The 22,214-nt window shown below is 48.3% G+C and overlaps 1 protein-coding gene across 2 annotated transcripts in view; it reads left to right on the top strand.

The window, feature by feature from the left end:
- LOC139230040 (protein phosphatase 1 regulatory subunit 12C-like) overlaps positions 1-22,214 on the top strand; it is an 83,101-nt gene that overhangs the window by 13,337 nt on the left and 47,550 nt on the right. For both annotated transcript variants that reach the window (XM_070861798.1, XM_070861797.1), the window contains exons 3-5: positions 6,028-6,146; positions 7,338-7,497; positions 18,687-18,831. In XM_070861798.1, coding sequence (XP_070717899.1) covers positions 6,028-6,146; positions 7,338-7,497; positions 18,687-18,831 — 424 coding nt within the window. The remainder of the gene's footprint in view (positions 1-6,027; positions 6,147-7,337; positions 7,498-18,686; positions 18,832-22,214) is intronic.

The following is a 22,214-nucleotide window of genomic DNA, read 5'->3' as shown; positions in this document are numbered from 1 at the left end:
GGGCTGCCGAGGTGCCTGGCTGGTTTATGAGTAATCCTGTGGAGTCTTGGCAAGGCCTTGCATTACATCTCATGAGCTTTGTGAATGATTCACTCATTTGTGATCTCTATCTCCGTGTTGCTGTTTGGCGCAGTATTGCTGTGGGTGTGTGATATTTCATGCGACTGCAGTCTTAAGTGTGAGTTCTTTCACTTAGATTTCAATTTCATACCGGGTGTCATTTTCTTTTTTCTATATTTGCACAACCTGTGAAAACGCTGCTTGGGTACAGTTGATAGAATCAATGCTGTAAACTTGGGGCTGTGTCTGAGAGCAGCATTTTAAGCTGTGTGACACGAGGGAAAAGTACTGAAGTCACAGGTCTGTCACTGATGAATTGGGAGCATTGTGCAAAAAGTGAATGGGCTTAAGTTTATGTTTTCCGACGTGTCAGCTGTGGCTCAGTGGGTAGCACCCTCGCCTCTGAGTCGGAAGGTTGTGGGTTTAAGTCCCATTCCAGGGACTAGGCTGACACTCCAGTGCAATGCTGAGGGAGCGCTGCACTGCCGGAGGTGCCGTCTTTCAAATGAGACATTAAAGCGAGGCCCCGTTTGCGCTCTCAGGTGGACAACAGCAACAACAACTTGTATTTATATAGCGCCTTTAACGTAATAACACGTCCCAAAGCGCTTCACAGCCGTGTTTTAAAATAAAACAAATAAATTTGACACCGAGCCACATAAGAAGAAATTATGGCAGATGACCAAAAGCTTGGTCAAAGAGGTAGGTTTTAAGGAGCATCTTAAAGGAGGGTAGAGGGGTGGAGAGGTTTAGGGAGGGAGTTCCAGAGCTTGGAGCCCAGGCAGCTGAAGGCACGGCCACCGATGGTGGTGCGATTATAATCAGGGATGCTCAAGAGGGCAGAATTAGAGGAGCGCAGACATCTCGGGGGGTTTGTTGGAACATCCGGTTGTCATGAAAGGCGCTATATAAAGTCTGTCTTTTTGTGGGATCAATATTGTTTACATACAAAATAAGTTGTGGCAACACTGTCTGCATGTCCTTCACTCTTTTTGCTGGCTGCTTGTCACTGCGATTACTACTCTGATCGGTTGCTCCTCTTCACTTATTGATTGTCGTGAGTTGACATTAAAAAAAAATTGGGGAATGTTGACGTGCCAACTATTGCCACTAAAGCATTGGTAAAAAATGGTGACATTGGAAGTAAGGTTTGTGACGCTCCTTAAAACATACCTCCTTGCCCAAACTTTTGCTCACCTGTCCTAATTTCTCCTTATGCGGCTCGGTGTCAAATTTTATTTTATTACGCTCCTGTGAAGCACCTTGGGACGTTTTACTATGTTAATGGCGCTATATAAATGCACGTTGTCGTTCACAGAAAGTGCCACTCCGTGAAAGATTAATTGCAATGTATCGTTTCTTTTTTCAATAGTTTTTCAGACAAGCAGTGCTGTTACCGTGGTAGCTGAGCTCGGTGCATCATTCCGAGCACGCATGACACGGAGCACACAGGTACAGTGCTCTGTCATCGCTGTTCTTAGTGAGAGGCACAGTCAGCAGTGTCATTTGGGTGTGTTGCCCGAAGATTGCATTAACTGCTGCCTGTCCCACATTCTACCCTACGTAAACTAGAGGTGATCCAAAACTCGGCAGCCCGTGTCCTAACTTGCACAAAGTCCCGCTCACCCATCACCCCCTGTGCTCACTGACCTACATTGGCTTCTGGTTAAGCAACGCCTCGATTTCAAAATTCTCATCCTTGTTTTCAAATCCCTCCCTGGCCTTGCCCAACCTCCCTATCTCTGTAATCTCTCCCCATAACCCACCCAACCCCTCCCCGAGATATCTGCGCTCCTCTAATTCTGCCCTCTTGAGCATCCTTAATTATAATCGCTCCACCATCGGTGACTGTGCTTTCTGTTGCCTGGGCCCCAAGCTCTGAAACTTGCTCCCTAAACCTCTCCACCTCTCTACCTCGCTTTCCTCCTTCAAGTTGTTCCTCAAAACCCACCTCTTTGACAAAGCTTTTGGTAACCTGTGCTAATTTCTCCTTATCCGGCTTGGTGTCAAATTTTTTAAATCTGATAATACTCCTGTGAAGTGCCTTGGGGCATTTCACTACGTTAAAGGCGCGATATAAATACAGGTTATTGTTGTATAAAGGGATTTCAAATTTCAAGACAAAAATCACCCCCGAAATCCTTTGGAACATCCACAAGGCTGTACTTGAGGGCTGAGTAATACGCTATACTTCAGTGTACAATAGACATCAAGGAATATTTGAAGAATTATTAATAAAAGCTTACAGCAAATGATATGCTAGACTTGTACAAGCACCAGTGACTGATATATCTCACTTTGTATTTTTTTTTAATAATTTCAAAGTATAGAGAAACAAGCTCAACAACTGTGAGAGTGCTTTCTCATTAACATCAGAAGCTGGTTTTGAAAAATAGTATAAAGTAAGTCAGTCTGACCTTTAATTGACCCGAGGATCTGTTGAGAGCAGCTAGCCTCTATAATAGGCTTGAGAAGGCAGGGTGCCAATGTCCTTGGCCTTAAAGGGACACACAGCAGTGGTATATTACATTGGACATTCCATGGTATAATACTCCTGCCCTTATTTAGCAGCCTACCCTCCGAGCTGCTATGAACAGTGCCATGGGGGACTTGCTAATAAGTTAATGTATATCATTGCTCAAGGTAAGTTGGAGCGAGGCACGGCTCTCCGTAATAGCAGTTAGTATTTCAACCACCATCTCGACTCTCCTTGCCCTCTCCTCTGCATTCACTGCCCTCCTAGCCTCCCTTCACCTCTCCCATATCATAAGCTCTGCTGCCCATATTCACGGCACCAATGTTCCCCCTAAGCTGCGCTTTGCTATGCAAGAGGCCATTTGATACGTGGACCAGAATGGTCATTTTCATTTTAGTCATACATTCTGTCTTTATTTTTATAGTTGCACAATGATTTCTGGTGTTGACATCTATAATAGAAAGTGTCAATGTAAACTCGTCATGTTGTAATTACGTCCTCTGTCCTGTGGTGGCGCTGCAGCATCTGGACTGGGATTGGTGGGGCGGGGGGGGGGTGGGGGTACAATTACAACACGACCAGTTTAAGTGGGAACTTTCCATTATACATGTGGATATTGGAATTTATGCTGGAATAAATTGCTAAGTGCAGGCAGCCATAAGACTTTCAATTTATTAATGGGTAATGGTGGGTAAGTCCATTTTTTTTGCACTATGTCCTGTTCGAACTGTGGAAATACACCCAGCAGTACAATTCTAAATGTTGGTCCTTCCAAACTAAGGTTCTAGTTGGAGAGAGATATTTGAACCACTCTTGTGAAACATTGGTGGGTAGATATCTGTCAGTGGGGGTGGTAATGCTGCTGGGTGCAGCTTGTTGAGGTGTTGAGTTCAGTCGGACACCACATTAGTGCATTTACATGGTAGGTACCAATAGTGTGTTAACAGCAGTATATGCATAAAGAGTGCTGAATACAATATATATGTTTTCAAAAATTGTCAAAACCATACAGCATCTAAAAACGATTAACTTTGGTGTGTTTATTGTGGTATAATCAGCGATTTGTGTTTGTACCTGGGGTTCATCGACCTACTTTTGCCGCTGGTGGAGACATCAAGAGCAGTTAATTTTTTCTTTTTATGCTTGTAAATTTCCTCTGACCCTTCCTTCCCTTTGTATGCGTTTCTGATTTTAAATGTTTGTTGCAGTGCTGATACTATCGTTGGGGATAGCTGAAATTTTATTTGTGTTTCTGGCAATGGGACTGTAAGGAGTACATATATATATATTTTTTAACCTCCTCTCTCTGCTGGGTACCTCAAGTGCTGAAAGTCGATTTTAAAATTTGCGGTTGACCCAGGGGTTAGGCTGGATAGCTGTCTGTCGGTTGGCACGGACACGATGGGCCAAAATGGCCTCCTTCTGTGGTGTAAATTTCTATGATTCTATGACCCATCGTCGACTGCCGTTTGTGGCAGGGAGTTCCAAACTTCTGCCACCCTTTGGGCCCAAGTTTCCACATGATTCGCGCCTGATTTTTAGGAGCAACTGGTGGAGAACGGACTATCTTAGAAATCGCAATTCTCTGCATTTTTTTTTCTGCAGTTCTAGTCAGGTTGAACAGTTCTAGTTTAGAACAGAATTTTTTCTTCAAAAGGGGGCGTGTCCGGCCACTGACGCCTGATTTGAAAGTTTCCACAGTGAAAATGTACTCCAAAATAAAGTAGAATGGAGCCAGTGAAGATTTTTGTAGAACTGAAAAAACCTGGTTCTACACATTAAAAAATCAGGCGCAGGTTACAAATTAGGCGTCCAGAACGAGGGGGGGGGGGAAGGGAACTCATTAAATTCGACAATAAATCCTTATTTATACTTCTACAAATATTATACAAATAAATCCAACCTGAATAAACATTTATAAGCCAAGAAAAGATTAAATAAACCATCTTCCTACCTACCTGTGTGAAAGTGCTTCAGCCAGGGAGATTCTGCAGCCGTTCGTGCCGCTGAGCGGGAGGGGGAGAGAGAGAGAGAGAAAGGGAGGGAGAGAGGGAGGGAGGGAGAGAGGGAGGGAGGGAGGGAGGGAGAGAGGGAGGGAGGGAGGGAGAGAGGGAGAAGAGAGAGAGGGGGGAGGGAGGAAGCGAGAGAGAGAGCAGAGAGGGGAGGGAGAGAGAGAGAGAGGGGGGGGAGGGAGGGAGCGCGCGAGAGAGAGAGCGGGGGGGGAAGAGAGAGAGAGAGGGGAGGGTGGGAAGAGAGGGGGGGGGGGAAAAGAGAGGGGGGTGGTCGGGTCGGTGAACAGGAGCGTGGGTCGGGTCGGGTCAGTCGGGGGGGGGGGAGCGGGTCTCGGGTCTCGGGTCGGGGCGGGGGGGGAGCAGGTGTCGGGGCGGAGGGGGAGCGGGTGTCGGGGCGGGGGGGGAGCAGGTGTCGGGGCGGGGGGGGAGCAGGTGTCGGGGCGGGGGGGGAGCGGGGGGGAGCGGGTATCGGGGCGGCGGGGGGGCGCAGGCGTCGGGTGTGGGGGAGCAGGGGTCAGGGGGGGAAGCGAGTGTCGGGGCGGGTGTCGGGTCGGGTCTGGTCGGCGGGGGGGGGGGGGGGTGCGAGTGTTGGGTCTGGTCGGGGGGGGGGGGGGAACAGGAGCTGGCCGTGGGAGGAGCCTTATTCACGCAGCCCCAGTGAGGCCATTCAGCAAGGGCTCGGGGCTGCGAGCTTCGGGCCCCTCCCACACAGTTCGCCGCCTGGAGCAACTGCACTTGCGTGCCGACTGTAGCGTGCATGTGCAGAGGTGCCGGGACCTGGCTCCGCCCCCCCACAGCTCGTGCTGGCTGCGCCGAGGGCCAGAGGACCTGTAAGTAGGTGGAGAATACCGAGGATTTTTTTAGGCGCCGTTTTAGGCGCGAAAAACGGGCGCCCAGCTCGGAGGGGCGCCCGTTTTCTTTCTTGTGGAAACTTGGGCCCTTTGAGTGGAGAAGTTTTTCCTAACTTCCGTCTTCATGAGTCTTGCACTACAGGGCAACTGGATATTTTTTATTAACATTCCTTCTCCATGCATTGTCATTGTGTTAAAGTTGAGATTTAGTATGTTCGCCTACTCTTAAGATATTCTCAGGACCTCAAAATTAGATAAACGCACAGGAAAGGAATGGAAGGATGTGCTGCGAAGGTGAGGCGTAGAGGGACGGGAGGATGCTCTTGTGGAGCATTAACACCAGCACGCACTAGTTGGGCCAAATGGCCTGTTTCTGTGCAGTACATTCTATGCAGGATTGAGCAACTCCTTGCCTCATCCAGTTGTGTCTTCTGCATGCAATCTCTACAAGTTTTAACATTGTAAGCTTGGCATTGCTTAATCATTACTTCCTTATTTGTCTTGGCTTCGCTCCTGTTTTAAACCCTGACAGTGTCCTGCATCTCTCCCGCAGTGATGGGTTTCTCAATCGTCATTTCTTTCCAACCTAAACTGGGTCCAATATGTTTTATATCTTTTTTTACCGCAGATGTTTAATCAACCACGGTGCCAACATCGCTGCTGTGAACAGTGATGGGCAATTGCCAATTGACCTCGCAGAGGAGGACTACATGGAGACCCTCCTGCAGAATCAGATTACCAAGAAGGGTATGTTCAAGGGTCTGGCAACAATGGGTGCTACAACATTGTGTCAATTCCTAATGCAATTTGTGGCTCAGTGGGCAGCGCGCTCACCTCTGAGTCAGAAAGTTGTGGGTTCAAGACCCACTCCAGAGACTTGAGCACAAAAATCTAGGCTTCCACTCCCAGTGCAATGCTGAGGGAGTGCTGCACTATCGGAGGGGCTGTCTTGCGAATGAAACATTAAACCAACACTCCGTCTGCCCTCTTGGGTTGACGTAAAAGATCCCATGGCACTATTTTGAAGACGAGCAGGGGAGTCATCCCCAGTGTCCTGGCCAATATTTATCCCTCAATCAACATCACTAAAACAGATTATCTGGTCATTATCACATTGCTGTTTGTGGGTCTTGGCTGTGTGTAAATTGCCTGCCGCGTTTCCAACATTACAACACTTGCTAATTAGATTTATAATTGAAGATGAAAAATTTGCAGGGCTGTGGTAAAGAGCAGGGGAATGGGACTCATTTTATAGCAGCCTCCTGTGCTGTATGACTCTATGACCTCAAAAGTATTTAATCGGCTGTAAAGCGCTTTGGGACGTCCTGAGGTCGTGAAAGGCGCTATATAAATTCAAGTCTTTTTTTTTCCTATTCGGCTGGCAACTTATTTTGGCACATATGCAAGATCAGAGCTGCGATCTTTATTAAACCCTCATTCACGTAACCATCCTTCATAACTTGCAACACGTTGAAATAGTGGAATTCAGCGCTCGGGCTGAGTTTGTGCCTTTCCCAGAACAGTGATCGCAGCCCACCTTATTGGCTTGGGAATGTTCCTGGGCCCTGCTGCTTTTCTCGGTGGTGCCGTTTCACGTTGGAATCTGAAAGTGGGACAATTGAGAGGCGTGGTCACAGCTACTGGAATTGCTACTTCTGTTATCAGCACATGTTCGCACACAATGTGTACCGTGTTTGCTGACCTACATTAGCTTCCAGTCCGACGGCGCCTCGATTTTAAGATGACACTTGTTTACAAAGCTTGGAGATGTGCTGTGATTTTTTTTTTTTTTAAAGAGAGCGGCTTCATAATGTGCGTGGGTTTAATCAAAGCACCTCGGCGCAATTCTTGTCTCACTTTGAGTGACTGCGTTGTTGCGGTACATTAAACATTTACTGTGGTTGCGAGGTTAGAAAGCTCCTGTTCTTGCCTCTGTAGGGATTGACGTGGAGTCTGCGAGGCGTGAGGAAGAGGATTTGATGCTGCAGCATGCCCGGCAGTGGCTGAATAGTGGGAAGATCGAAGAGGCTTCTCACCCGAAATCTGGTGCCAATGCTCTCCATGTAGCCGCAGCCAAAGGCTACATCGAGGTGATGAGGCAAGTATAATTCCCTTTAACCCTGTTTCAAGGATGCGCTCCAACAAGGTTGTGAAAGCCGTTTAAAAAAAAAAAATGATCCGGTTGAGAAAGCGGTTTTAAAAAAAAAAAAAGCAGACAGGATCCTGGGCTTCATACATAGGGCTGTATTTTTGGCTTTTCTGTTTTCGAGGCGATAACGGCGAAAGTCTGGGGGCACAGCGCTAAGGGAGGCGTTGTACACCTCTCGTGGCGCAAGGATGGGAAACTCCCGGGCCGGGAGCGTTCCGAGAGAGGCGCGGGGGGGGGGGGCGGGGGGGAGGGGTACCTTTTTTTAAAAAAAAACAAACCAGTAAAACATTCCGAAAACATTGCCCACGTCGCCACAACAAAAAGTTAAAACAAAAAACACTCTCTCTTACTTTTGCAGTAATTTACCTTTCTCTCCGCCGCTGGATTCCAGGCGGGGTCGTTGCGGGGCACACTTCCGGGCAGACGGGTCGGGCAGGAGTTCAAACTTGGCCGGTGTCATAGCCGGGCGCGTCGCACACTGCGCAGCACTGCGCAGCTCTTCCCAGCGGTGCTGCTCAGCGCCGCCGCCAAACCCGACCCGAGGATCGCGCCGGGGCACCGGAGACATAGAAACATAGAAAATAGGTGCAGGAGTAGGCCATTCGGCCCTTCTAGCCTGCACCGCCATTCAACAAGATCATGGCTGATCTGGCCGTGGACTCAGCTCCACTTACCCGCCCGCTCCCCGTAACCCTTAATTCCCTTATTGACCTCGCCGCCGCCTTTCACATCGCTCCACCGCGAAACCCCGAGCACAAAGGACCAGAAAGTCCCGCTCTATAGAGTTCAAAAGCAAGGAAATGATGACGAACCTTTATAAAAACACTGGTTTGGCCTCAATTGGAGTATTGTGTCCAATTCTGGGCACCACACTTTACCAAGGATGTGAAGGCCTATGGGAGGGTGCAGAAATAAGAACATAAGAATTAGGAACAGGAGTAGGCCATCTAGCCCCTCGAGCCTGCTCCGCCATTCAACAAGATCATGGCTGATCTGGCCGTGGACTCAGCTCCACTTACCCGCCCGCTCCCCGTAACCCTTAATTCCCTTATTGGTTAAAAATCTATCTGTGACTTGAATACATTCAATGAGCTAGCCTCAAATGCTTCCTTGGGCAGAGAATTCCACAGATTCACAACCCTCTGGGAGAAGAAATTCCTTCTCAACTCGGTTTTAAATTGGCTTCCCCGTATTTTGAGGCTGTGCCCCCTAGTTCTAGTCTCCCCGACCAGTGGACACAACCTCTCTGCCTCTATCTTGTCTATCCCTTTCATTATTTTAAATGTTTCTATAAGATCACCCCTCATCCTTCTGAACTTCAACGAGTAAAGACCCAGTCTACTCAATCTATCATCATAAGGTAACCCCCTCATCTCCGGAATCAGCCTAGTGAATCGTCTCTGTACCCCCTCCAAAGCCAGTATATCCTTCCTTAAGTAAGGCGACCAAACCTGCACGCAGTACTCCAGGTGCGGCCTCACCAATACCCTATACAGTTGAAGAAGGACCTCCCTGCTTTTGTACTCCATCCCTCTCGCAATGATTTACAAGAATGCGTCCAGGGATGAGGGACTTCAGTTACATGGACACGATGGGCCGAATGGCGGCCTCCTTTCCATGATTCTATGATAGACTGGAGAAGCTGGCGTTGTTCTCCTTAGAGCAGAGAAGGTTGAGAGATTTGCTAGAGATGCTCAAAATCATGAGGGGGTCCGGACAGAGTAGACAGAGAGAAACTGCTCCCATTGGCAGAAGGGTCGAGAAACAAAGGACACAGATTTAAGGTGATTGGCAAAAGAACCAAAGGCGACATGAGGAAAAACTTTTTTTACACAGCAAGTGGTTAGGATCTGGAGTGCACGGCCTGAGAGGGTAGTGGAGGCAGACTCAATTGTGGCTTTCAACAGGGAATTGATAAGTATCTGAAGGAAACAAAATGTGCAGGACTACGGGAAAAGGGTGGGGTAGTGGGACTGGCTGAGGTGCTCTTGCAGAGAGCCGGCACGGGCTCGATGAGCTGAATGGTGGCCTCCTGTGCTGTACCCGTTCTGATTCTATGACCAGAGGTTTGATTTATGGTCATAGAAAGATAGAAAATAGGTGCAGGAGTAGGCCATTCGGCCCTTCGAGCCCGGCCTGTGCATGGTTAGCTGATTTTGGGAAATGTGGCAGTAGAGTTACTAACTTTGGCCTGTTTCTAATTGCTCTCCAGTCATCCTTGCGGAAAGTGACCTTGTGTGGACGTCTGTTAAGGACAGGATCAGGTTGTGGCATGATGTCCATTTGACTCAGTGGGCAGCACTCTCACCTCTGAGTCCGAAGGTCGTGGGTTCAAGCCCCACTCCAAAGACTTGAGCACAAAATGTAGGCTGACAGTATTGCATTACTGAATGAATAGAGCACTGTCTAAGATGCGGCGCTTTCAATGAGATGTTTAGAAGGCCCGGTGATAGGGCAAGTTAAGAAACAAAAGATGAATCTCGAAAGGATGTAAATGGCAGAATCATTCTTGGGATGGAGGGGGAGGGGAATTGTCCTATGAAGAGAGATTGAGTCGACTAGGCCTATATTCTCTGGAGTTTAGATGAATGAGAGGTGATCTCATTGAAACATACACAATTCTTATAGGGCTTGACAGGGTAGATGCAGGGAGGATGTTTCCCCCGGGCTGGGGAGTCTAGAACCAGGGGTCACAGTCTCAGTTTAGGGGGTCGGCCATTTTGGACTGAGATGAGGAGAAACCTCTTCCCTCAGAGGGGGGTGAATCTTTGGAATTCTCTACCCCAGAGGGCTGTGGAGGCTCAGTCTTTGAGTATATTCAAGACAGAGAATGATAGATTTTTGGATATAAAGGGAATCGAGGGATATGGGGACAGTGCAGGAAAGTGGAGTTGAGGTCGAAGATCAGCCATGATCCCATTGAATGGTAGAGCAGGCTCGAGGGACAGAATGGCCGACTCCTGTTCCTAATTCTTATGTTCTAATGTCTGCCTGTTCACGTGGGCATTAAAGATTCCATGGTCATTCATAACATTGCTACGTGCAAAAGGACTGTCCTGTTCGCTGACATAACAGTCTCTGTATTTCAAAGTAATTCAATGAATGTGAACTGCTTTGGGGGTGTGTGTGCTGGGGCTGGAAGATGGATACTGCTGTATAAATGAAAGTTCTTTTTTCTTCCTCCTGAGGGGAGGTGTATTTTATTTTTATCGGGGCTATAGTTGCACCATTGCGTTGGGGTTGTGGTTGCAATGCTGCCTTTACTTTGATGTATCGCAGCACACCCAAATTGTTGTGCGAGAAGTAGCTCAGATCAAGAGGTTGGACTGCAGAGTGCACTAAAGCATTATCATCATCATTGGCAGTCCCTCGGAACCGAGGAAGACTTGCTTCCACTCTTAAAATGAGTCCTTAGGTGGCTTAACAGTCCAATACGGGAATTACAGTCCCTGTCACAGGTCGTTGAAGGAAAGGATGGGTGGAACTGGGTTTGCCGCACGCTCCTTCCGCTGCCTGTGCTTGATTTCTGCATGCTCTCAGCGATGAGACTCGAGGTGCTCAGCGCCCTCCCGGATGCACTTCCTCGACTTAGGGCGGTCTTTGGCCAGGGACTCCCAGGTGTCTAGGGATGTTGCACTTTATCAGGGAAGCTTTGAGGGTGTCCTTGTAAGGATTCCTCTGCCCACCTGGGGCTCGTTTGCTGTGAAGGAGTTCCGAGTAGAGCGCTTGCTTTGGGAGTCTCGTGTCTGGCATGCGAACAATGTGGCCCGCCCAGTGGAGCTGATCAAGTGTGGTCAGTGCTTTGATGCTGGGAATGTTGGCCTGGTCGAGGACGCACTGCAAGATTAGATCCAGTAGGTCGTCCCTGGCATCCACACCGTGGGTTGTATGAATCTGACCCAGTGTGATGCACGCTTTGAAAGTCCACCAGAGTCCTCTGTCTTATTTTGTAAGTTTGCAAGAGAGCAGACGCTTGCGTTGCCCCTCTCCTGGCGTAAGAATATAGATTACCATATATATTGCAGAGCCCTGTTGACACCAAGCTCAATGTGCGATGCAGTTGGGCAGCATAATTCTGGTCTAAAATAAAAACAGCAAATGCTGGAAACACTCAGCGGTTCAGGCAGCAACTGTGCAGAGAGAAACAAAGTTAACGTTTCAGGTCGGTGACCCTTCGTCAGAACTGGAAAAGGTTAGAGAAGTATCAGGTTTTTAAGCAAGTGTAGGGTATGGGAAAGGGGAAGGAAAGAACAAAAGAGAAGGTTTGTGATAAGGTGGAAGGCAGAAGAGATTAGAGAGACACAGGGGACGATGGTGTGAGGCTAAAGGAGATGGTAATGGGGCAAGTTAAGAAACAAAAGATGAGTCTACATAGGGTGCAAGTGGCAGAATCATCACCAGCTGCCGTGGGAAAGAAGGAAATAAAACGGGCCGAGGTTCTGGTCTGAAATTGTTGAACTCGAGGTTGAGTCCAGAAGGCTGTAAAGTGCCGAAACAAAAGATGAGGCGCTGTTCCTCGAGCTTGTGTTGAGCTTCATTGGAACAATGTAGGAGGCAGAGGACGGAGAGGTCAGAGTGGGAGTGGAGCAGAGAATACAGGCGACCGAAAGCTCGGGTCACGCTTACGGACTGAACAGAGGTGTTCTGCAAAGCGGTCATCCAATCTGATCATGTGGGTGCACCTTGTGCTACAAAGATACCCGTGTGAGGCCAAAAACTGGGATAACTTAATTATAATAGTTATCAGGGGAAGCGACACTCTCTCAGGATGCAGGTTAGCAAGTAATTAGGAAGGCAAATGGAATATTGGCCTTCATTGCAAGCGGGATGGAGTATACTACAACTGTACAGGGTATTGGTGAGGCCACACCTGGAGTACTGCGTACAGTTTTGGTCTCCTTATTTAAGGAGGGATATACTTGCATTGGAGGCAGTACAGTGAAATTTCACGAGGTTGATTCCTGAGATGAAGGAGTTGTCTTATGAAGAACGGTTGAGCAGGTTGGGCCGATACTCATTGGAGTTTAGAAGAATGAGAGGTGGTCTTATTGAAAGGTATTAGATTCTGAGGGGGCTCGACAGGGTGGATGCAGAGAGGATGTTTACTCTCGTGGGGGAATCTAGAACTAGGGGGGCATAATTTCAGAATAAGGGGTCGCTCATTTAAAACGGAGATGAGAAGAAATTTCTTCTCTTGGGGTCGTGAATCTTTGGAATTCTCTACCCCAGAGAGCTGTGGAGGCTGGATCATTGACTGGACTGGAGGGTAGCTAATGTAACACCACTTTTTAAAAAGGGAGGGAGCGAGAAAGCAGGTAACTATAGACCGGTTAGCCTGACATCAGTCGTGGGGAAAATGTTGGAATCAGTTATTAAGGATGAAATAGCAGCGCATTTGGAAAGCAGTGACAGGATCAGTCCAAGTCAGCATGGATAGAAACATAGGGCCCAAGTTTCCACATGATTTGCGTCTGATTTTTAGGAGCAACTGGTGGAGAACGGACTATCTTAGAAATCGCAATTCTCCACATTTTTTTTTCTGCAGTTCTAGTCAGGTAGAACAGTTCCACTTTGGAACAGAATTTTTTCTTCAAAAGGGGGCGTGTCCGGCCACTGACGCCTGATTTGAAAGTTTCCACAGTGAAAACGTACTCCAAACTAAAGTAGAATGGAGCAAGTGAAGATTTTTGTAGAACTGAAAAAACCTGTTCTACACATAAAAAAATCAGGCGCAGGTTACAAATTAGGCGTCCAGAACGAGGTGAGGGGGGAGGGGTGGGGAAGGGAAGTCATTAAATTCTACAATTAATCCTTATTTATACTTATACAAATATTATACAAATAAATCCAACCTGAATAAACATTTATAAGCAAAGAAAAGATTAAATAAACCATCTTCCTACCTGTGTGAAAGTGCTTCAGGCAGGCCTTTCGGGACCGAAGGCTGAAAGGGCTGGGCCCGAGACTTCGGGCAGGGCCCGTCCCCAGCACCAGATTTACAGGTAGGTGGCGTTGGGTTGGGTCAGGGAGGTTCTGTTCGGGTCCGGAGTGGGGGGGGGGGGGGGGGGGAGGGGGGAGGGAGGAAGAGAGAGGGGGGGGGAGGGAGGGAGGGAGAGAGACGAGGGGGGGGGGAGAGGGAGGGGAGGAGGGGGGGGAGGGAGGTGGAGGTCAGGTCGGATCCAGTCCGGAAACGGGAGTCGGGTCGAGTCCAGTGGGGGCGGGTCGGGTTGGGGGGCGGGAGCGCGGGTCGGGTCGGGTCGGGTCCAGTCGGGGGAGCGGGAACAGGAGCGCGGGTCGGGTCCAGGCGGGGAGCGGGAACTGGAGGTCGGGTCGGGTCCAGTCGGGGGGAGCGGGAATAGGAGGTCGAGTCGGGTCCAGGCGGGGAGCGGGAACAGGAGCGCGGGTCGGGTCGGGTTCAGTCGGGGGGGGAGGGGGGGAGCGGGTGTCTGGTCTGGTCTGGTCCAGAGGCGGGGGGGGGGGGGGGGGGGCGGGGAGCGGGTGTCGGGTCTGGTCCGGAGGGGGGGCGGGGAGCGGGTGTCGGGTCTGGTCCAGAGGCAGGGGGGAGGGAGCGGGTGTCGGGTCTGGTTTGGGGGGGGGGGGGGGAGCAGGAGCTGGCCGTGGGAGGAGCCCTTATTCATGCAGCCCCAGTGAGGCCATTCGGCCAGGGCTAGTGGCTGCGTGCTTCGGGCCCCTCCCACACAGTTCGGCGCCTGGAGCCACTGCACTTGCGTGCCCACTGTAGCGCGCATGTGCAGAGGTCCCGGCACTGTTTTCAGCGCAGGGACCTGGCTCCGCCCCCCCCACAGCTCGTGCTGCGCTGCGCCGAGGGCCAGAGGACCTGCAGGGAGGTGGAGAATATCGAGGATTTTTTTAGGCGCACTTTGTTGCGTGAAAAACGGGCGTCCAGGTCGGGACTGCGCCGTTCTAGGCGCGTGTGGAAACTTGGGCCCATAGAAACATAAAAAATAGGTGCAGGAGTAGGCCATTCGGCCCTTCGAGCCTGCACCGCCATTCAATGAGTTCATGGCTGAACATACAACCTCAGTACCCCATTCCTGCTTTCTCGCCATACCCCCTGATTCCCCTAGTAGTAAGGACTACATCTAACTCCTTTTTGAATATATTTAGTGAATTGGCCTCAACAACTTTCTGTGGTAGAGAATTCCACAGGTTCAGCACTCTCTGAGTGAAGAAGTTTCTCCTCATCTCGGTCCTAAATGGCTTGCCCCTTATCCTTAGACTGTGACCCCTGGTTCTGGACTTCCCCAACATTGGGAACATTCTTCCTGCATCCAACCTGTCTAAACCCGTCAGAATTTTAAACGTTTCTATGAGATCCTCTCTCATTCTTCTGAACTCCAGTGAATAAAAGCCCAGTTGATCCAGTCTTTCTTGATATGTCAGTCCCACCATCCTGGGAATCAGTCTAGTGAACCTTCGCTGCACTCTCTCAATAGCAAGAATGTCCTTCCTCAAGTTAGGAGACCAAAACTGTACACAATACTCCAGGTGTGGCCTCACCAAGGCCCTGTACAACTGTAGTAACACCTCCCTGTCTCTGTACTCAAATTCCCTCGCTATGAAGGCCAACATGACATTTGCTTTCTTATCTGCCTGCTGTACCTGCATGCCAACCTTCAATGACTGATGTACCATGATACCCAGGTCTCGTTGCACCTCCCCTTTTCCTAATCTGTCACCATTCAGATAATAGTCTGTCTCTCTGTTTTTACCACCAAAGTGGATAACCTCACATTTATCCACATTACACTTCATCTGCCATGCATTTGCCCACTCACCTAACTTATCCAAGTCACTCTGCAGCCTCATAGCATCCTCCTCGCAGCTCACACTGCCACCCAACTTAGTGTCATCCGCAAATTTGGAGATACTACATTTAATCTCCTCGTCTAAATCATTAATGTACAACGTAAACAGCTGGGGCCCCAGCACAGAACCTTGTGGTACTCCACTAGCCTGCCATTCTGAAAAGTACCCATTTACTCCTATTCTTTGCTTCCTGTCTGCCAACCAGTTCTCAATCCACGTCAGCACACTACCCCCAATCCTATGTGCTTTAACTTTGCACCTTAATCTCTTGTGTGGGACCTTGTCGAAAGCCTTCTGAAAGTCCAAATACACCACATCAACTGGTTCTCCCTTGTCCACTCTACTGGAAACATCCTCAAAAAATTCCAGAAGATTTGTCAAGCATGATTTCCCTTTCACAAATCCATGCTGACTTGGACCTATCATGTCACCTCTTTCTAAATGCGCTGCTATGACATCCTTAATAATTGATTCCATCATTTTACCCACTACCGATGTCAGGCTGACCGGTCTATAATTCCCTATTTTCTCACCTTTTTAAAAAAGTGGGGTTACATTGGCTACCCTCCACTCCATAGGAACTGATCCAGAGTCTATGGAATGTTGGAAAATGACTGTCAATGCATCCGCTATTTCCAAGGCCACCTCCTTAAGTACTCTGGGATGCAGTCCATCAGGCCCTGGGGATTTATCGGCCTTCAATCCCATCAATTTCCCCAACACAATTTCCCGACTAATAAGGATTTCCCTCAGTTCCTCCTTCTTACTAGACCCTCTGACCCCTTTTATATCCGGAAGGTTGTTTGTGTCCTCCTTAGTGAATACCGAACCAAAATACTTGTTCAATTGGTCTGCCATTTCTTTGTTCCCCGTTATGACTTCCCCTGATTCTGACTGCAGGGGACCTACATTTGTCTTTACTAACCTTTTTCTCTTTACATATCTATAGATGCTTTTGCAGTCCATCTTAATGCTCCCTGCAAGCTTCCTCTCGTACTCTATTTTCCCTGCCCTAATCAAAACCTTTGTCCTCCTCTGCTGAGTTCTAAATTTCTCGCAGTTCCCGGGTTTGCTGCTATTTCTGGCCAATTTGTATGCCGCTTCCTTGGCTTTAATACTATCCCTGATTTCCCTTAATAGCCACGGTTGAGCCACCTTCCCTTTTTTATTTTTACGCCAGACAGGGATGTACAATTGTTGTAGTTCATCCATGCGGTCTCTAAATGTCTGCCATTGCCCATCCACTGTCAACCCCTTAAGTATCATTCGCCAATCTATCCTAGCCAATTCACGCCTCATACCTTCAAAGTTGCCCTTCTTTAAGTTCTGGACCATGGTCTCTGAATTAACTGTTTCATTCTCCATCCTAATGTAGAATACCACCATATTATGGTCACTCTTCCCCAAGGGGCCTCGCACAACGAGATTGTTAATTAATCCTCTCTCATTACACAACACCCAGTCAAAGATGGCCTCCCCCCTAGTTGGTTCCTCGACATATTGGTCTGGAAAACAATCCCTTATGCACTTCAGGAAATCCTCCTCCACCGTATTGCTTCCAGTTTGGTTAGCCCAATCTATATGCATATTAAAGTCACCCATTTATGAAAGGGAAATCATGCTTGTCAAATCTTCTGGAATTTTTTGAGGATGTAACTAGTAGAGTGGACAAGGGAGAACCAGTGGATGTGGTGTATTTGGACTTTCAAAAGGCTTTTGACAAGGTCCCACACAAGAGATTGGTGTGCAAAATCAAAGCACATGGTATTGGGGGTAATATACTGACGTGGATAGAGAACTGGTTGGCAGACAGGAAGCAGAGAGTCGGGATAAACGTGTCCTTTTCAGAATGGCAGGCAGTGACTCGTGGAGTGCCGCAGGGCTCAGTGCTGGGATCCCAGCTCTTTACAATATACAGCAATGATTTAGATAAAGGAATTGAGTGTAATATCTCCAAGTTTGCAGATGACACTAAACTGGGTGGCGCTGTGAGGTGGACGCTAAGAGGCTGCAGGGTGACTTGGACAGATTAGGTGAGTGGGAAAATGCATGGCAGATGCAGTATAATGTGGATAAATGTGAAGTTATCCACTTTGGGGGCAAAAACATGAAGACAGAATATTATCTGAATGGCGGCAGATTAGGAAAAGGGAAGGTGCAACGAGACCTGGGTGTCATGGTTCATCAGTCATTGAAAGTTGGCATACAGGTACAGCAGGCAGTGAAGAAGGCAAATGGTATGTTGGCCTTCATAGCTAGGGGATTTGGGTATAGGAGCAGGGAGGTCTTACTGCAGTTGTACAGGGCCTTGGTGATGCCTCACCTGGAATATTGTGTTCAATTCTGGTCTCCTAATCTGAGGAAGGACGTTCTTGCGGCTAAAGGGATCAAGGGGTATGGAGAGAAAGCAGGAAAGGGGTACTGAGGGAATGATCAGCTATGATCTTATTGAATAGCGGAGCAGGCTCGAGGGGCCGAATGGTCTACTCCTGCACCTATTTCTCATGTAAAGGAGAACGGTTTGCTCTCTTTTATTGCAGAGTAGGTTAATAATATGAAGGGTTTTGATCGAGTAAATCGGGAGAATCTGTAATTGAAAGAGCAGTGGAGTGGGACTTATTGCTAGCTTTTTCAGGCCATATCTAACTCCCTCTTGAATATATCCAATGAACTGGCATCAACAACTCACTGCGGCAGGGAATTCCACAGGTTAACAACTCTGAGTGAAGAAGTTTCTCCTCATCTCAGTCCTAAATGGCCTACCCCTTATCCGAAGACTGTGTCCCCTGGTTCTGGACTTCCCCAACATCGGGAACGTTCTTCCTGCATCTAACCTGTCCAGTCCCGTCAGAATCTTATATGTTTCTATGAGATCCCCTCTCATCCTTCTAAACTCCAATGTATAAAGGCCCAGTTAATCCAGTCTCTCCTCATATGTCAGTCCTGCCATCCCGGGAATCAGTCTGGTGAACCTTCTTGCTATTGAGGGAGTGCAGCGAATGTCCTTCCTCAGATTAGGAGACCAAAACTGAACACAATATTCCAGGTGAGGCCTCACCAAGGCCCTGTACAACTGCAGTAAGACCTCCCTGCATCACGCACGATGGGCCGCATGGCCTCCTTGTGGGCTGTATGATTCTATGTTTGAAGAGCTCGTACAAGAGTATCTCCCATCAGGTTTTTGCCGGCTCTGATTATTGAGTCATGCGTTTGGAAGAGGTTCTCTGTGAGCAGGCGCTTCCCACCTGTGGTGACTTGTCTTAACCGTGGAGCCACCCTCCATATTGACCGGTGTCATTTAATTGCAGGCTACTCCTTCAGGCAGGGTTCAGTGTCATTTCACAAGACAAGGATGGCTGGACCCCATTGCATGCCGCTGCACATTGGGGAATGGAGGATTCCTGCAGGCTTCTTGTGGAGCATTTCTGTGACATGGAAGCACTAAATAATTCGGTAAGTTTATATATTTTATAAAAATTGGGATTTTTTTCCCCCAGTTTCTTTCAACTGTAATTTCAGCAAAGAAATCTGACCAAAATTAATAAAATATTTTCATGCAAATTCCTACGAAGTATCTCTACGTGATACGGTCGCTACGTGATTGAGTTCAATTTAGCTAACTTCCTGTCACCATTCGTGATTATAAATGGCAGTAGCCATTGTCTCCGGGACTTTATGTAGCACTAGAGTATTTCTTAAAAAAATGTGTCCCCTTCAATATCTTTACGGGAGCCAAATTCTCGCAGATTAATTTTATCTTCTTCGTGGGTCGTTTGGAGTTGTTACTTGTTTTCTTTAGAGGAAATCTCTTGTCGAGGCTCCATTTGTTGAGGGGCACAGCCCACAGTCTCATCGACTTGCGGTCCAGCTGGAGGAGACGTGGATTAATACAGGCAACTCTCGATTATCCGCACATGGATGCAACGGGAAACCGTTGTAATGGCATTTAAAATTCCGTGTGTGTGACGTCACTTTGAAACTCTGATGTTCCTTTCGAATGTTGCCTGATGAGCCTTGCTTTTAAGCGCTCTGCCTTGCCTCAGCTCCCGCTGCTGCTCCCATGCAGTTCTACTGCCTTTCATAATTCATTAAAATGCCACAAACCGTTGCAAGAAGTAATCAACAAGCCGAATGGTCTTTAGATCTAGAGAACTAGAATTCAAGGATTAGAAAATTCGCTACAGCTATTGGTTAGAACACACTTGCAGTACTGTAAGCATTAACTGTAATGTCAACTCGCTCTGACGGAGAAATCGTTTACCCGGCATAGCCCAAACCCCGAGGGACCCGGATAATCGAGAGTTGCCTGTAGTAACCGTCTTACTGCTGAACCTGAGTTCATGCGTGGCCTCGGACTGCTTCTGTCAGCTCACCAGGAAACCGTCCGAGTTTAACTTGGCTCTCTTTAGTGATGCAACTGGGACAAACTGCTATCTTTGGTCTTCTGCTTCAGAGATGATCTGCATGACCCCTCCTCCCCCACCCCCAGCTGGGCAAGGATGACATGTAAATCTGCCTGTGGGGCAGAACTGGGACGAATCAGCCCGTGGTGGGTGGGGGGGTGACTGGAAAATGGGGCAGAAGCAGCTTCCCCCTAGGTTCTGCCTCTTATTTTTGTTGAAGGTGGGTGGGGAGCTTGGGGCATGGGCGCGGAAACCCCCCCCCCACCCCCTCCACGTCAAAATGGGGGTTCCCGGCTACCATGGAAATTCTGCTTAAATGCTCTCAGCAGGCTTGAACATAAAGTTTGGAACTGGTGTGACTCTTGCTGAAGAGTCCCACACAAGAGATTGGTATGCAAAATTAAAGCACATCGTATTGGGGGTAATGTATTGATGTGGATAGAGAACTGGTTGGCAAACAGGAAGCAGAGAGTCAGGATAAACGGGTCCTTTTCAGAATGGCAGGCAGTGACTAGTGGGGTACCGCAAGGTTCAGTGCTGGGACCCCAGCTATTTACAATATACATTAATGATTTGGACGAAGGAATTGAATGTAATATCTCCAGGTTTGCAGATGACACTAAGCTGGGTGGTGGTGTGAGCTGTGAGGAAGATGCTATGAGGCTGCAGGGTGACTTGGACAGGTTAGGTGAGTGGGCAAATGCATAGCAGATGCAGTATAATGTAGATACATGTGAGGTTATTTACTTTGGTGGCAAAAGAGGAAGGCAGAATATTATCTGAATGGTGACAGATTAGGAAAAGGGGAGGTACAATGAGACCTGGGTGTCATGGTACATCAGTCATTGAAAGTTGGCATGCACGTACAGCAGGCGGTGAAGAAGGTAAATGGCATGTTGGCCTTCCTTGCGAGAGGATTTGAGTATAGGAGCAGGGAGGTCTTACTGCAGTTGTACAGGGCCTTGATGAGGCCACACCTGGAATATTGTGTACAATTTTGGTTTCCTAATCTGAGGAAGGACATTCTTGCTATTGAGGGAGTGCAACGAAGGTTCACCAGACTGATTCCAGGGATGGCAGGACTGACATATGAAGAAAGACTGGATCGACTAGGCTTATATTCACTGGAATTTAGAAGAATAAGAGGGGATTTCATAGAAACATATAAAATTCTGACGGGATTGGACAGGTTAGATGCAGGAAGAATGTTGGGGAAGTCCAGAACCAGGGTCACAGTCTAAGGATAAGGGGTAAGCCATTTAGGACCGAGATGAGGAGAAACTTCTTCTCTCAGAGAATTGTGAACCTGTGGAATTCTCTATCACAGAAAGTTGTTGAGGCCAGTTCGTTAGATATATTCAAAAGCGTTTACAGCTAAAGGGATCAAGAGGGATGGAGCGAAAGCAGGAATGGGGTATTGAAGTTGCATGATCAGCCATGATCATGTTGAATGGTGGTGCAGGCTTGAAGGGCCGAATGGCCTACTCCTGCACCTATTTTCAATGTTTCTATGAAAGGCCCACACATCCTGCGGCAAGAGGTGATCAATTAACTTTGACAGCGATCCAACTGGCTCAGCTCAGTGGGGAGACCAAGGTGGCGGCCACAAGTATTTTCAAGAAATAATTGGTTTCCCAGCCCCACCCTTGGTAAATTTTGGAAACTGCTAATGCTTGATCCATTGCCCTTCATAAATCCTTCAGTCCTCATTGGAAGCATTTCTGCCATGTTTCCCCGGGTTTGATTTCATTACGTTCCTTTCCAACTCAGTTGGGTTTTGTTGTTGGTCTGTGGATAGGAAATTTGAGCCAAACAGGTGCAAATGTGGTCAGAGAAATCTGCATATCTACAGCCGTGACATCAGATGTGTGACAGATAAAATGGGTGCCAGACACAATGGAATAGATTATTGTCCATACCCCTTGGATGTTGGCATCACTTGGACTGTGTGCAGGAGGGACCATCTGATGAGAATGCTCACATGCCTCTTGCAGAACCCATTGGATTTTCTTTCTGTTAAAACAAATGGTGGGAAAATCGGATGTGAGATGATCCTCCCCAACAGATTTACCTTTCTGAGCTTTGCCCAGTGGATATTTAACATCCAGGTGATAAAGAAAGACTTGCATTTATATCGTGGCGGAGGAGCGGCGAGTGATCGTGGCGGGGGTGCGGGGCCCAGCAGAGCCAAGGGCCCAGGGGCAGCACGGGCCCAGCCCACACTGCGATGTGTGTGCACACTCGGTCCGTGCAGCAGAGCAGGTCTCCAGTTGTCCTGGTTTACCCTTACCACTGGATAAAGGCCCAGCTCTGTCGAGCCTGTGTGGTGGCTGGTGTGCAACGGTCACCACACGTTAAAAAAAATCCACGCACAGGCATCTTCCACCCCTGGAGTTGAGGACTGGAATATCGGGTCCTCATTCCTATTGGTGT

This window comes from Pristiophorus japonicus, chromosome 19, assembly GCF_044704955.1.
Source record: "Pristiophorus japonicus isolate sPriJap1 chromosome 19, sPriJap1.hap1, whole genome shotgun sequence".
Taxonomy (NCBI): domain Eukaryota; kingdom Metazoa; phylum Chordata; class Chondrichthyes; family Pristiophoridae; genus Pristiophorus; species Pristiophorus japonicus.
The sequence above is the reverse complement of the archived record's forward strand: the minus strand, read 5'-3'. Positions and strand labels throughout refer to the sequence as shown.